At 40.2% G+C, this 14,632-nt stretch overlaps 1 protein-coding gene across 1 annotated transcript in view; it reads left to right on the forward strand.

Moving 5' to 3' along the window:
• LOC141811163 (phospholipid-transporting ATPase ABCA1) overlaps positions 1-14,632 on the forward strand; it is a 262,749-nt gene that overhangs the window by 110,287 nt on the left and 137,830 nt on the right. Inside the window, exons 16-20 of the mRNA XM_074699107.1 lie at positions 2,715-2,936; positions 10,591-10,795; positions 11,073-11,189; positions 11,410-11,581; positions 14,110-14,241. Coding sequence (XP_074555208.1) covers positions 2,715-2,936; positions 10,591-10,795; positions 11,073-11,189; positions 11,410-11,581; positions 14,110-14,241 — 848 coding nt within the window. The remainder of the gene's footprint in view (positions 1-2,714; positions 2,937-10,590; positions 10,796-11,072; positions 11,190-11,409; positions 11,582-14,109; positions 14,242-14,632) is intronic.

A 14,632-nucleotide genomic window follows, 5' to 3' on the forward strand; every position in this document is an offset into this window, starting at 1 on the left:
CCAAGCAGAAAGGCAACCACTAAGTTATCAGCCTTTTTCTACACTGACAGCACATATTAAATGATAGGGCCGAACTCACAGTGGAATTTATCGATAGAAAAACCTGAAAACAAAAAGCCTGTGAGAGAATGAGAACCAATAAGTCTATCCTTCATTAGCCGCCATGACACCTTAGCATCTGGTTGGAACCAGATTAGTAAAGGTCTAAGACTGAATGCCCAGTTGTAGTATTGGAAATTAGGAAGAGACAGGCCACCCACTTGTCTTTGGTGTGTCATTCTGGAAAGCTTAATACGGGGGTGACTGCTGTTCCATATATACTTGGTTGTAATTTGCACCAGTATTGTGGAGGAGGGGAGAGAGGTAGCATCAGGCTAATAGAATTAACCGCTGCCCATAGAAAACCATTATTACTTGATAGGTTATGCACAGTGTCTCAATTAGTGAAATGATCAAAGATAACTGCACTAAGTGAGTTACTCTACCTACATTAAAGGAGGGGTGTTGTGATTCATTCAGTCATTATTTTTTTGAGTTATACTTTTCCTTTGGTTCTCCTGTAGTAGCTTTACATGATATTCAGCTCGGAATGAATCACCATATTCGCACCCTGGTGTTTTAGAAAACCTTTATTCTTGACAAGGAGACAGGCAGGGAAGACCCAGATGCACGACTTCCAAAGAGAAAGGCTCTTTATTTAAGCCGGCAACGAAAATAACAAAAATTCACAGCTCAGCTGGCAAAATCTGAAAAAGATAGAAAACACAAAATCTCAGCTCAGCTGGCAAAATTAAAAAAACAGAACTAAAAATCACAGCACGGCTGGAAAGAGGAAAAGGCAGAAACACTCACATGACGAGGGTAGCTTAGTTTGTGGAAAACAAGAATACTGGAACTTGGTGATAAGATGATCTGACACAGGATAGGAGGGAAAACACCAGGGCATGACATGAGGTGACCTGAAATGAAAACAAGACCGGCCAAAAAAAACAACTTTGTTTTACTGACGAGACATGACAATTTATTTTGGTGCTGTGTCTTTAAGGCCCTTTGCACCACAGTTCCCCTGCCCCCTGATTGGTCAGCTCTCTTAAGGCCTGTCCAGGCGGCAGAGCTATGTCTAGACCTTGGTGTTTGAGGTCCATCCCTTTAATGATTCCCTATGACATCATCATTCCAGCAAGTCTCATGAAGATCTCACAGAGATCTTGTGCTGCTTTTAGAACAAGTTACATACAGTTAGTGAAGTTCCCTCACAGATACGGAGATTCTGTTTTCTGCAGGTTGTAAAACAAATGAGTATGTAGCATGTTTTGGATAACCATTTAGCATTGTCACTGTATGTACATGTTTACAGTATTGGTAGATACCCCTCTTTAAAAGCGGAATACCGCCTCTTTAATGTGGAAAGTATAGTCATAGGTCATATAGATGTTGGTATATCAAGTGTTGAAATGGACAGCTTCACTTTTTACTTAAGCTAAACATCAGTTGCATTTGTTTGGACTACCATTGAGCAAACAATGACTCAACAATTCAATATTTTTAACCATGAGGTCCATCATAAACTCATGTTATGTTTACCTGATTTATGAGCAGACACTAGATTGGATTGTCCTTACAGCTTATAGCAGTTTCTGCTCCCCAGAGAAGTATTTAGTCAAACCAAATCTCATGTCTGGATCACGTTGACACTCAGACGTAACCAGGGTCATTGTGTCGCCTGGTTCATCCAATCCTCAGGTTCCTCCGCTCTCTGGCACGCTCTCTCCCGTTATACATGACTTTAGCGTGGATCTACTCTGTGGCCATGATCGTCAAAGGCATCGTAATGGAGAAAGAGGCGAGGCTTAAGGAGACCGTGCGGATCATGGGCCTGCGAGCGTCCATCTATTGGCTGAGCTGGGGCGCGTCCAGCACGCTGCCTCTGGCTGTCAGCGCCATCTTCCTTACTCTTATACTGAAGGTGATTCAAAGATGATTTCACTAAGATCTGAGGAAGAACCCAGCTCTGCTTTTGGAGAGTGTTTACCATCCATTCTTCTGGACTAATGAGACTTTTTTAGAATAAGGAAGGTGCTAATTTAAAGTGAAATTTAATCCTTCTTGAGGGCTCATTAAGATTTTCCCAAGAGAAGTATAGTATAGTAGCACTTTTATCCTAACAATTCAGTAGCTCTTTGAACTAAGCCATTAGGATCATGAGAGGATGGATGGATTCACAACACGCTCTTTGAAAGATGAGAAGGGTTCTTCTCAAAACTGGCAGCGCAAAAGAGTGATTTTTAATTACTCAAAGTCAGTGTTAAAAACTTGAATGTACACTCAGACCAACAACCATACCACGTTCAAAGTCTCTTAAATCACCTTTCTTCCCCATTCTGATGCTCAGTTTGCAGATTGTCTTGACCATGTCTACATGCCTAAATGCAGTGAGTTGCTGCCATGTGATTGGCTGATTAGAAATTTGCGTTAACGAGCAATTGGACAGGTGTGCCTAATAAAGTGGCCGGTGAGTGTATAATCCCTTACAGAACTCATTTATGCTGCCTGTTTTGTTGTAAAAATCAGTTCCTACAATCAAACTTTCCACAATCTCTCTGCTTCCTTTGGTTCAGCTTTTACAGTCCACCCTCCTCCAGCTGTTCCAGGTTACTCTGACATTGAATTCACATTTCTCTTGTTCCTGTTATTCCATTTTCTTCTCCTCACAGTACGGCAAAGTGCTGCAATACAGCGACCCCTCGGTAATCTTCGTCTTCCTGCTGGTGTTCTGCCTGGCCACCATCACTCAGTGCTTCTTCATTAGCGTCTTCTTCTCTAAGGCCAACTTAGCAGCAGCGTGTGGCGGCCTCATCTACTTCGTCCTCTACCTGCCGCACGTCCTCTGCTACGCCTGGAGGGACGTCATGGGTTTAGGGGCCAAGGTTGCTGTGGTGAGTGTGTCGTTCACTCTTACACGAGCTCACTATCCTCCCCCTGCTGTTCTCACACATCAGATCTGACTTCAGCTTTAAATTCCTGTTATGTTTCTGCTCTGTGATCACACTTTGACAGTCGCAGCTGTTTTTTTTACCCCTTTATGTCAAAACAAGTACATGTCAGGTTTGATTAGTGCCGGCTGTTATAAAAAGAAGTGAATTCTCCTTGTGTCAGAAAATACCTGTAAGAGATTTGCCTTTATCACACCTCCACATTTCTCCTGATAATAAGCTGTGAAGTGTCGCTGTGAGATGAATTTAGAAGTCTTGTGAAATTTAAATCACAAAGCTTCCAGAGAGTGCTTTAAATATGTATGCCTTCATTTGAAACGTTTTGGCACAAACCTGGACATATTCGAGTGACACAAACATGACGCAGTTTCATGAAAGAGGAGAGTCGGAGACGGACACACATTGAAGAGGAAGTTGGGGATTTTCTCTCTTCCTCACAGGGACAGAGATAAATAGTGCACCATTGCTCAACTTTCACTGTAGTCTGTCTGCGTGACCTTTATGGCAGCGCTGCTATCATTTGTCCTCAGGCTGTCCTTTCTGCAGACAACACACAAAATCTTGAATCTTCATTGCTGTGTGGGCAAGAGTGTCATCCCAGAATGTTACCCGAGTGGTGTAATCCTGAAGTAAAAAGGATATGAAAAAGCAATTCTCATACTGAGCTGAAAGCAAAGAAATAAAACTGTTTCAAAGGTTTGATGGCGTGGTAGACAGCCAAACTAGAAAGAACAAAGAGAAGAAAGAGGGGACAAAATACTGAAGAAGAAAGTGCTGGTGCTATTCGATGCACTTCAGAAGTCAGGGACTAAAGTGAAAGAAGCTTTTGTAAGAAATTATGTATCTATGAATGGTTACATGTCTGTGGCTGTTTTCAGAATCTGCACTTTATTTCTAAAAGATTCTTGACATTTTAAAGTGTGGATCCCATTTTTTAACCATGACTTCACTCAAAAGTTTCCTCTCTGCAGTGGTAAGAACGACTTTTCACAATAAAGCTGCCTCATCAGTTTTGGATACTGTGTTTATGGCAAATTATGTTTGGGCTGAATGGAAAAAAATAATTGAAATCATGTGAAAACCTCAGTGTCCTACTCTTGAGGACACTTCCTTCCACCCTCGGGTAAGGATTCAAGCAGGGAGGACCCAGATGCACCACTTCCAGACAAAAAATCCTTTTATTTCAAGAAGCAAAGTTATAAAAATTCACAGCTCAGCCGGTAACCCGAAAAATCTAGAAAATGCTAAACCACAGCTTAGCTGGCAAAAACTGGAAAACCGAAAAACTAAAAATCACAGCAACCCTGGGAGGGAAAGACGCAGACTTTAATACATGAGGTAAAGTGACACAGGTGAAACTAGAAAAGCACTCAGAGAGCGCAGACCTCCACCAAGCATATCGTGATTGTCACCCAGCATGTTAGTCCTACTTTAATGTCATACTTCCTTTCAGCAGACTGTCTGCTACAGTTTGGTGGAAGTTGCAGGTTTGTACAATAATTTGTTACCTGACAGTGTTGAAACATGCATACCTCAAAAAATACTGACAGTTGCTGCTCAGGATCAATTGCTTGATTACTGGTTGATGGTTCCGTTTGTCTGGTACTGCAAATTTTAGCATTTAATACAAAAATAAAGGCATTGGATTAAGTGTGCTGATACCTTGTCTGTGCATGATGTTTTTTTTTTTTTCATATTATGGATTAAAAAATGCATCCAATAAAATATGGACTCAGTGTGCTAAGACCTTAAGCATCAAAAAGACTGGCATGTGACTAAAACCTAGCAGGTGTTTTATGCCAAAGACTAAAGGCTGATTTGTGCTTGACGTGTCCATAGGGTCCAAGTGGCTTCTTGCAGAAGAATTGCGTCAGAGATCACCGTGATAACTCAGTGGTTATTAATTAATGGCATGAAATTACGGCCACTCTCAGCAGAGAAGAGAAATTGGTTAAAACAACATGGAAAAATTTCAGATCTGTCATGTTGTAAACAAAGGCAAACTTCTTGGACTCTAGTTTAGTACTCTGGTAGACGTATGTTTGTGATGCACTGCCCCCTTCAGTTAAGGAATGGACACCAACGGACGCCGCACGGGGTATTATAGAGCATAAAAGCTTCATGTGTTTTCACGCCTGGATCTCGTGGGCCCGATTTCCGCCAGTCACGTTCGCGCATAAATCATAACACAGACTTAAAGGGATAGTTTTTTTGTTTTTTTTTGAAGTGGGGTTGTATGAGCTCTATGTGACCACTAAGGACATTAGATACAGTAGAAAGTTGTCTCCTCTCCCTCAGTAAGACACAGACTGTAATCGATGGTGACGAGGAAATAGGCGCTAACAGGGAGAGGCCGTACCAAATTCAAAGGCTATTTTACTTGATGTCCAGTGTCTATGGATGTTTCCTCTGTATTCCTTTCAGTCGCCATCTGTAGCAGCTCCTCTTCTGTGTGCTCCGGTTCATACAGGTATCCTTTTGGTTCCAAAGTGAATGGAACTTCATCTTCGCTGTCATAGTCACTGATTCTGAATTTCCTACGCTGCCTCACAATCCTTAAAGTACAAACAAAAGAATTGCGATACTTGATCAAACTTACACGAGGCTACAACCGGCGCTGAAGCATAGCTTGTTTACATTCCCTACAGCTGAAAGGAGGAGGGGGACAGAGCACACTAGTGCTGCGCGGAAGGATACATGACCAGTTAGTTCGGTCCGGATAAATGTTCATATTTCCGAAGACTTAATGCACTTACAAAATATTTTATGTAGCGTACTCTTAAACTGTGGTATTACTTTTTGATTTTAGTTCTTGTAGGCAGAGAAAATAGCCTTAGAATTTGTTACGGTCTCTCCCTGTAAGCACCTATTTCCTCATCACCATCGATTACAGTCTGTGTCTTACTGAGGGAGAGGAGACAACTTTCTACTGTATCTGATGTCCTTAGTGGTCACATAGAGCTCATACAACCCCACTTCAAAAAAACTGAACTATCCTTTTAAGACTAGCTCTATAATAGCTGCTGAAATCCACACTGCCTTGAAGGACATCTAGGAACAGTTACTTTGGTCAAATCCAAGTGCAGTCCATTCTGAAACTTGAATGTGATGTGCGTTGGGGTTGTTTGAGGTAAGGGTGCGGGGAGCTGAGGGCTGATAAGATGAGGGTGTAGTGGAGGGAGGAGCTTAAGGGCTTGATAAGATATTATCAGTTTGGCTTTTTGGTCCAACAACAACAAACCCCTAAAGCATTAGAAACGGTCTACAAAATGCAGGACTTACATTTATTCTTGGAGTAAGCATACGGGTTAAAATCTTCGAGTAAGTCTTTTAAGAGGATGGCAGCAGTTTCCCTTTAAGAAACTTTTCACTCTGTGCATGCAGGTTAGGTCTTCATTTTACATCTAAAGCACAGCAAACCTTATTTAATCTGGACACAAAGTGCCATCACGAGGTGTTCCCCTGGTGCAGAGATTTTTCTCCCCTGCTCCAGCGAGATGGATAGCCCTCCAGCCCTCTAATTAGCATGAGCAATGTTCCTCTGACCAAACCGCTATCCAGTTCATCCTTACACTTTATCACAGATGTGTGTGTCTGCCTCTGTGTGTGTGTGTGTGTCTCTCTCTCTGCAGAGGTTTTTCTCTCCCGGCTCAAGTGAAACTACACCGTGCCAAGGCATACAAATTCTCCCCCGCACTGTCCTTGATAATGAAGTCTTTAATCGGAACAGAATTCAAAAGATCACCTGACTTTTTAGTGAAGAGTTTCTGATTGCAGCTGTGTGCCAAAGAAGATTTCAGGAGGTGTTTCAGAAGGTCACATCCCAACCTCCTAGCATCCAGTCTATTTTTAATATTTCCTCACTGATGTATCCTCAAGGTTTTAATGAGATGGGAGAACTCAGAGATCTTTTATGTTATGGAAAAGCAGAAATACATTTGATCAATCTTTCAGTCCTGGAAAAATCTAGAGGAACGCTGGCTAATTTGAAACTTTCTGGGTTGTCTTTTCTGAGATCAAATATTAACGGCTGTATGGGAACCATCTTCTGCTGTTATTTCATATTATACAGTGGAAATGATGAAGTTAGAGAGAAGAAAATGACGATAGAGATCCAAGGAGGTTGAGGTGGGAATACTGTGTTTATCCGCCTTAAAAGTAAAGTAGATAAATAATAGATACTATCCTTTTTTGGTCTGTAAAAATACACGAAATGAAGCCTCCAAATGTTGTGTTCGTCTGCCAAAACGGCCAAAAGTCAAAAATAATCCGTCTGGTAAACCTCTCATTTGGGATCTACAGTGAAACAAAAGTATCTCAGTTTTCTTGATTCCTCAATAATCCAAATAGCTGCCAATGTCTGAGCTGTCAGCTAATTGATTTATGGACTAATTATAACTATTTCCAGCCAACTTCCAGTCCAATTAGAGAATCTCTTTTCAGACAGAGATACTTTCTTCTCTGACATTTTTTCCCTCAGCAGCCAGACACATGTGTCTCTGTTTCGGCTCCATCCATCTCTCTACCTCTGTTTCTCAAAAATATCCCAGGAAATGGCTTCTCAGAAAGCGCTGGAACCATTATTACACGTCCTCTTAACAATGCTCTTTCTCTGCAGCCAGCTGAATCTGCAGCGCTGACATCTGTTCAATAGAAGGGCCTTGTTTTGTCCCGCTCCCAACTCGTGCCCTTTTCTCAAAAGCCAAAGGAGTGGTTCCTGTCGTTTTGTCAGCCGTTCACACAGAGGTCAAGGATGGGTGCCCGGTAGCCCTGCTGTCACCCCTCATCCAGTGACTCACCGCTGATTGTTTGGCACCGGACAAGCACAGGAAGTGTCCGGCAGTGTTAGAAGCCAGGCGAGATATTTGGCGCCACTGCAGAGCGCTTCAGATCCTCTGCTCGGTAGTGTAACATCAGTTAGATGTTCGCCTCTGAAGCTCCTGCAAATGCTTCTGCCGCAGTGAAAATGCTGCGAGCAAATGAGGCGTGATGAAACAGCTGGCAGGCAACATGGCAACGCAGAGTGATAGGCCACAGCAGATGATGTCTCACGGGCGAAGCATCATTTGCAATTTCCTACTGTATGAAAGAGCCAACAAATCTTGTTTTGCTGCAGACACGTTGGAGCTTCCATCTTCATTCTCATCTGAAGTCCTCGGAGATGTTCACGAAGGCAGCGCAGCAATTACACCAGCTGATGCCTGTGTAGATGATGTTCCTCTGTCTGCTGCAAGAGTTTAATGATCAGTTATGGTTATGGCCGTGGCTGGAAACAGAATATCTCTCACAATAAGTCATTAGTATGAAATGCACCAAGCACAGTCTGTGTGGAAGAGTTGGACGAGCTGCTTTCTGCATGTCACTTCTCTCTATTACCCTGTTTCCTTCTCAGTCCACTCTCCTCTCGTCTGGTCAAAGGCTAAAAAGCTCAAAACTCAGTCATAAGTTCTCATGAATCAGGTGTGATATTCATGAATATTGTTTTAAAGTTTTAATCATATTCAAAAAGTGAAAGACAATATAATGGGTTCAGCTATCTTCAGCAATTCACGCTAGCTCCTGCATCGGTGACCAATCAACAAGTTCAGTGGTGTCAAAATCTGTCCAAATATATTCACTGGCCATCTGGTTTGAGACAAAAAGAAGAAAACTTTTTGAAAACAAAGCCCCCCTCTCAAAACAAACAAAATTTAAAATTATAAATAAATGTAAAAAAAAATGGAAGACATCAATGTTTTTTTTTTTTGTTTTGTTTTTTTTAATCTAAAAGTACCCTTGAGGCTATTCAGTTATTACATTTAATAGTAAATGTTTTAATCATATGACTCGTTTGTTTCCCGTTAGGTACATTGAATAAAGCTAAATAAAAATTTGTTCGTTGAGCTTAGCTTAGTTTAGCTTAGTTTAACATGTTTACTAAACTAGGGGCTGTTGTGGCGCAGTGTTAGAGTTGACAGTCTCTCAGTTCATTTCATTTCAATTCCTATACTTTATTGTCCCTGTGAGGAAATTTGTCATGGGCTCCCTGCTGGTTCTGCAGTCATAAAAGAGCGGCACAAATCACATAACACAAACACCACAGTCACAACATGTCACAATCACATCTAGAACATCCCTTTTGCACAGTACCAGTAATTTCAACAAATACATTAAACCAGTGTGGAGGCCATGGAGCCAAGAGAAATAAAAACTACATCTATTTATTCATGATCTCAATAGATGTTGGGATAAAAGAGTGTTTTAAACAGTTAAGCCAGCAGGGGACTCTAAATCTCCTCCTTGAAGGGAGCAGGTGATACTCTGAGTGGAGAACATGGGTTTGGTCAGACAGAATTTTTCGTGCTTGTGTTACGATGGACTGTTCAAAGATAGTCTGAAGAGAATGGTTTTTAACATTCATGATTTTCATTGCTTGTTGTATCAGACGGTTTAACTGTGTCTTCATCTGTACGGACAAGTTACCGTTGGACAGTTTGGGGTTTGATCCCTGGTCCTGCTGTCTGCATGTTAAAGTGTCTTAAAGACGCTAAACCCCAAGCTGGTCCAAGTGCTGCACCACTGGTAAAGGATGCACCGATCCATTTCCAGAATCAAGGATCAGTTTCAACTATAGACTGTGAAAATTATGGGTATTATTTCTGTGACGCCACCCATCTGCTTCTATTAAGGCATTTTGAAACCTTATTTGACAAAAGGTAGGTTTTGAGCCATCTCACTAATAGCTGTAGGACACCTACCTGTCAGTCATGGTCTTAAGAGCGTCTAAACTTTTAAATTATACAGAAATCCCCAGCATAGAGTGTGTGCCAATGGAGGAACAAGTTACTAAGACTTAAGCCTTTTTTTGAACCAGGCTGTAGTCAAAGTTTGTAACCCCATAAAGTCGTCTGTTTGTAGCTTGGCCTCTGGTCTTGGGTCTTTTTGTCACCAGCCTCAATCCCAAAAAGCTGCTGTTTTTGCACTTCCAGGTTGATTCATGTCCAAGGTATGGAGTTTTCCTCTTGGTTTCAACAGAAACTTTGTTTTGTGCTCTTCTGTGTTCATCAACGCCGATAGGTCATTAGCATTTAAGAAAACAACTTTAGCAGCTCAGCAGTTTTTTTTTTTTTCTCCATGCTTGTTTGGCCAACAACTCTGACAGCAACTAACAATAACTGCAAATTTAAATCTTCCCTTGTCCTTTGCTGAAGTTTACTGTTTCCTCCTGTTAGTATTGGGGCTCTATTCACATTTATCAATTAATACATTTATAATCCTATAAATTATTTATACTGTCAGTATAAATAATTTACTTTTTTTTTTGGCTTAAAAAGTTATGGGAGTCTGAAATTGCCAAAACATAATTCTCAGTCTCATTCTATAAAGGAAGACAGAATTTTTAAAGTGATGTGACTTCTTACATCAGCTTTGTCAACATCATTGATCAATCATGAGACTACCAGAACATACAGAACATTTTGGAACATACCTTAATGGTCACCAATCATCATGTAGCATTAGCCAGCACCTGTTGTCTGATGTAAAGTAAAGAAGCTCTCAGCATTAATATGCAAGAAATTGTGGAAGTGCTCCTAACTAGCTTGTCTTTCATCCCCAGAGCTTATTGTCGTGTGTCGCCTTTGGCTACGGCTGTGAGACGTTTGCTAAGTACGAGGTGCAAGGCATTGGGATTCAGTGGTACAACATCCTGGAGAGTCCAGAAGAAGGAGATCGCTACACCTTCATCGTGTCCATCCTCATGATGCTCTTGGATGCCTTCATTTACTGGGTGCTCACCTGGTACATCGAGAACGTCTTCCCAGGTATTCATGTTATTTTTTTTTTATTCATGGACAATTTAACTCTAAGTAACATAAAATAGGGATGTGAAGATGCTAATTGCTTTCCTTGCATGAGATCCCTCCCCTTAATTTGAATTAATGGCTAATGCAGCAGGATGCTCTTAATGCTTTTTTTCATCAAGTCTAATTAAAGGAAGGCAGGATTTGTGCCAGGCTGTCAAAGGGGAAACATACACAGCAAAGCACATGTTCCCCACAGCCACGCTGTTATTAAAATGTGTATAACGTTTGATCCCAGGCCAGTATGGAATCCCTAAGCCGTGGTACTTCCCTTTCACTTCATCTTATTGGTGTGGGACGACCTCAGAGAGTCAGTCTGATCCCGACCTGCTGAAAGACTCTACTGCACACAACGGTAAACAGACATTAAATCTGAGTTTTTCAGCATCAGAAATATTGATGAGTCTGGTTTTTATTCTCCTCTTGAATAAGTAAGAGTATGTCTGAAGGCAGGGTGGTCTTTTCCCTCATAGACATCATGATGTGATTCTTTAAAAGTGCATTTTTAATGATTTTTTTTTCACCTGCTTTTGTTTATCTTTGTGTCCTAGTCAATATTTAAATGTGTTTTAAAGCATATCTAGAGAAACCAGCACCCAATATGAAAGCAGGGGTCTCAATCCGCAACCTGGTGAAAATCTACAAGACTGGAAAGAAGCTGGCTGTGGACGGGCTGAGCATCGACTTCTATGAGAATCAGATCACATCTTTCCTGGGCCACAACGGAGCTGGAAAAACAACCACAATGTGAGCCGCATTATCACATCCTCCCATGTTTTTCATTGGGTGCAGCTAAGTGTACTGTAGCTACATTAATTCAGCAGTCAGCGCTGTCTTAGAGTGACATCTTCTGAGAGGACATTTATCACACACAGTCAGCTGCTGCGCTCAGATTCGGACTCATCTAATTGCCGTTTAGAAAATAGTTGAAAGGTTGGAAGGGCTTGGGGATGACAGAAATAACCAAGACCCAGTGGCCCGGAAAGAATGAGCGAGGGAGAGCAAGTGATGCAAGACTAAGGGCTGAAGGGAAGACATCCGCTTAGAGCGACTGTAACCAAACATAACAGAGCACAATAACAGAGAAGGACAGAGGAAGGACTCTGTCACACAGAGCAGCTCTGTGTGGATGCATTGTGAAAGCACAGTATCTATCTGTCTGTGAAATGCAGTGTTACAGCCGGTCAGGACACACACAACCCCTCACCCCAGCACACACACACACACACACACACACACACACACACACACACACACACACACACACACACACACACACACACACAAAACAAACCAAAAAGTAAAGTGAAGTAAAAGGAAGAAAGAGGAGCACAGAGGCTTAATCCAAAAAAGGTAAAACTACATTAAAAGTTAAATGTTGTTAAAGGGTATCATTTTCATTTATTTTTCAACAGTTATCATCGTTTTTTTGAACAGTGTTTGATATTTTTGGCCAGAAAATAGACTGCCCCATTTCTCTTTCCTCTTCCTATGATGATGAAAAATAATCATCTTCACAAGTGAATTATATTTCCTGCTAGTGCAGAGGAATTCACCCTTTCACAATATTCCATACTCACAGTTTAGCTGAGCAATTTGTTTTGTATTGTAATAAAGCAATATACATGTTTACTCTGCAATGACATCACTCCATCCACACAAAATGTATGTCTTCCTGTATGATATACATTTTATACTGCACAATATACATTTCGTACATGTAAAATGCATGTCTTACCATACAATACATATTTCTTACCATTCAATATACATTTCTTATTGTATTATATGCATTTCTTGTCATATAACAAACAAATATTACCATGAAAATTAAATAACTTACAGTATTTAAGACTTTTTACCTTGTGATATACATTTATCACTTTATGACAAACAAGTCTTCTCAAGGCTGGGACCATATGCTGTTACAATTTTTGGGGTGTCAATTCAATTTACATTGCGATTTTTGATTTTTACAATTTTTACAATTTTTTACACTTTTTACGTTTTTTTTACAAATTTTACGATTTTTACAATTTTTTAGATTTTTACGTTTTTTGCGATTTCTACAATTTTTAGTTTGCTTCTTTAGACAGACTCGATCAGGAGCCATATTTTCTCATAAAAAGGTAACTTTTTCCAATGCAGTTTATAAACCAAGACTGAAATGTGGACTCTGAATTTGGGGGGGATTTTTTAACAAAGAATCCAGATTTTCTATATAGTCAAACAAAAAAAATCCCAATAAATTGAGTTTTGTTTTTTTCCTCCCAACCCTAATTCTATTAGTATTATACACATTTATTGTATTATTTAAGTCTCTTAAAATACAGTTTAAATTTCATAATACATTTGTTAACAAAATTTTTCAATAGCTTACCCTGTATTTTATAAACTGTATAGTATTAATTCCTCACTGTTCATACATTTCTAATTGTACAATACACAAATCTTTCTGAACATAGAGATCCGAACACATAATGTTAACAGCTCATCATAGCTTAGAGTGTAAGATGTATTTCAATCTGTATGGTCTTCACACCCCACTATGTCATATACATCTCCAACTATATGACATACATATTTGACCATACAATACACATTTTTTTCCTGCCTTATATAACTGCCTTATTGAATTATAAACATATATGATTGTAAAACAGATTTTTTTTCAGTATTGTATAATGTCTTATTGTATATTACGTGTCTTACCATACAGTAGAAATTTCCTATTGTGATTCATACACTTTGCTTTGTAATACTCATTAGTGTGCACTATGCATTTCTTTCCATGTAATATTCTGTTTTCCTCATCAGTATATTCCACCGTGCATTTACATTCATCACTAAACAATTAAATGCATTTTAATTGCATACACAGTTTATACTGTACAAACTCAGTGTCAGTGAAGGGTGCTTGATGTTTGTCATTTGTAGCACTACACTTAGGTCTTTGTTCTTCTGTGAGTTAAATATGAATAGTGATTGCTCCTGTTTTGCTCTTACAACAGCAGCTGTGGTAAGAACGTCCCTCTCCTACTGTTTGTCTCTTTAATTTAAACACAGTGATGAAGTAGGGCAGAACATCTTTTGATAAATGTGTTTAAATGGAGCGGGGAATAAATCTTAATACACCATTATGTTCGAGCAGCTGTTTCTAAGTTGCAGGTAGTCTTAATTTGAGTGCCTTGGCAGCTCTGTTTTTCAGCATTTCATTATTAATCATCAGCCATCCGTCAACAGCTAGACTTCTTAAGGCTCTTTTTTCTCTGTAGGTCGATTCTGACTGGACTCTTCCCGCCGACATCTGGAACCGCTCTCATTAACGGATACGATATCCACACTGACATGGACAGCATCCGCAAGTACTTGGGAATGTGCCCACAGCACAACGTCTTATTCAACGAGTGAGTGCATTTGGAAGCTCAAGCGGTCATTGTAATAATCATGTGTTGCCTCTGGTGTTCGGGGAGAAGGAGATGATCATTACATTGCAGTTAAATCATATGCGTAAAGAGGGCTCAGTACTTCACATCAACACATCATTATCACTTCGGCTTTTTTTTCCTGCTAAAAAATGAGGTGAACTCTGCTCACTCTATCCTCAAAATATCTCCTAATAGTATCACTCCCAGCTATTATTTCTTTTTTTCTGTCACCTTTGTAGTCCCCTCTGTTTCCCGCTCTGCACAAACTGATTACCTGCAACTCCACAAAAGTCCTACATCATAATTATGGCTAAGCACCTGCAAATTACTTTCATTAATATTAATCCAAGACAGTCAAAGCATCTATATT

Source organism: Halichoeres trimaculatus, unplaced genomic scaffold (assembly GCF_033239565.1).
Source record: "Halichoeres trimaculatus isolate MK-OKI-2021-1 unplaced genomic scaffold, fHalTri1.1 fHalTri1_scaffold_22, whole genome shotgun sequence".
Taxonomy (NCBI): domain Eukaryota; kingdom Metazoa; phylum Chordata; class Actinopteri; order Labriformes; family Labridae; genus Halichoeres; species Halichoeres trimaculatus.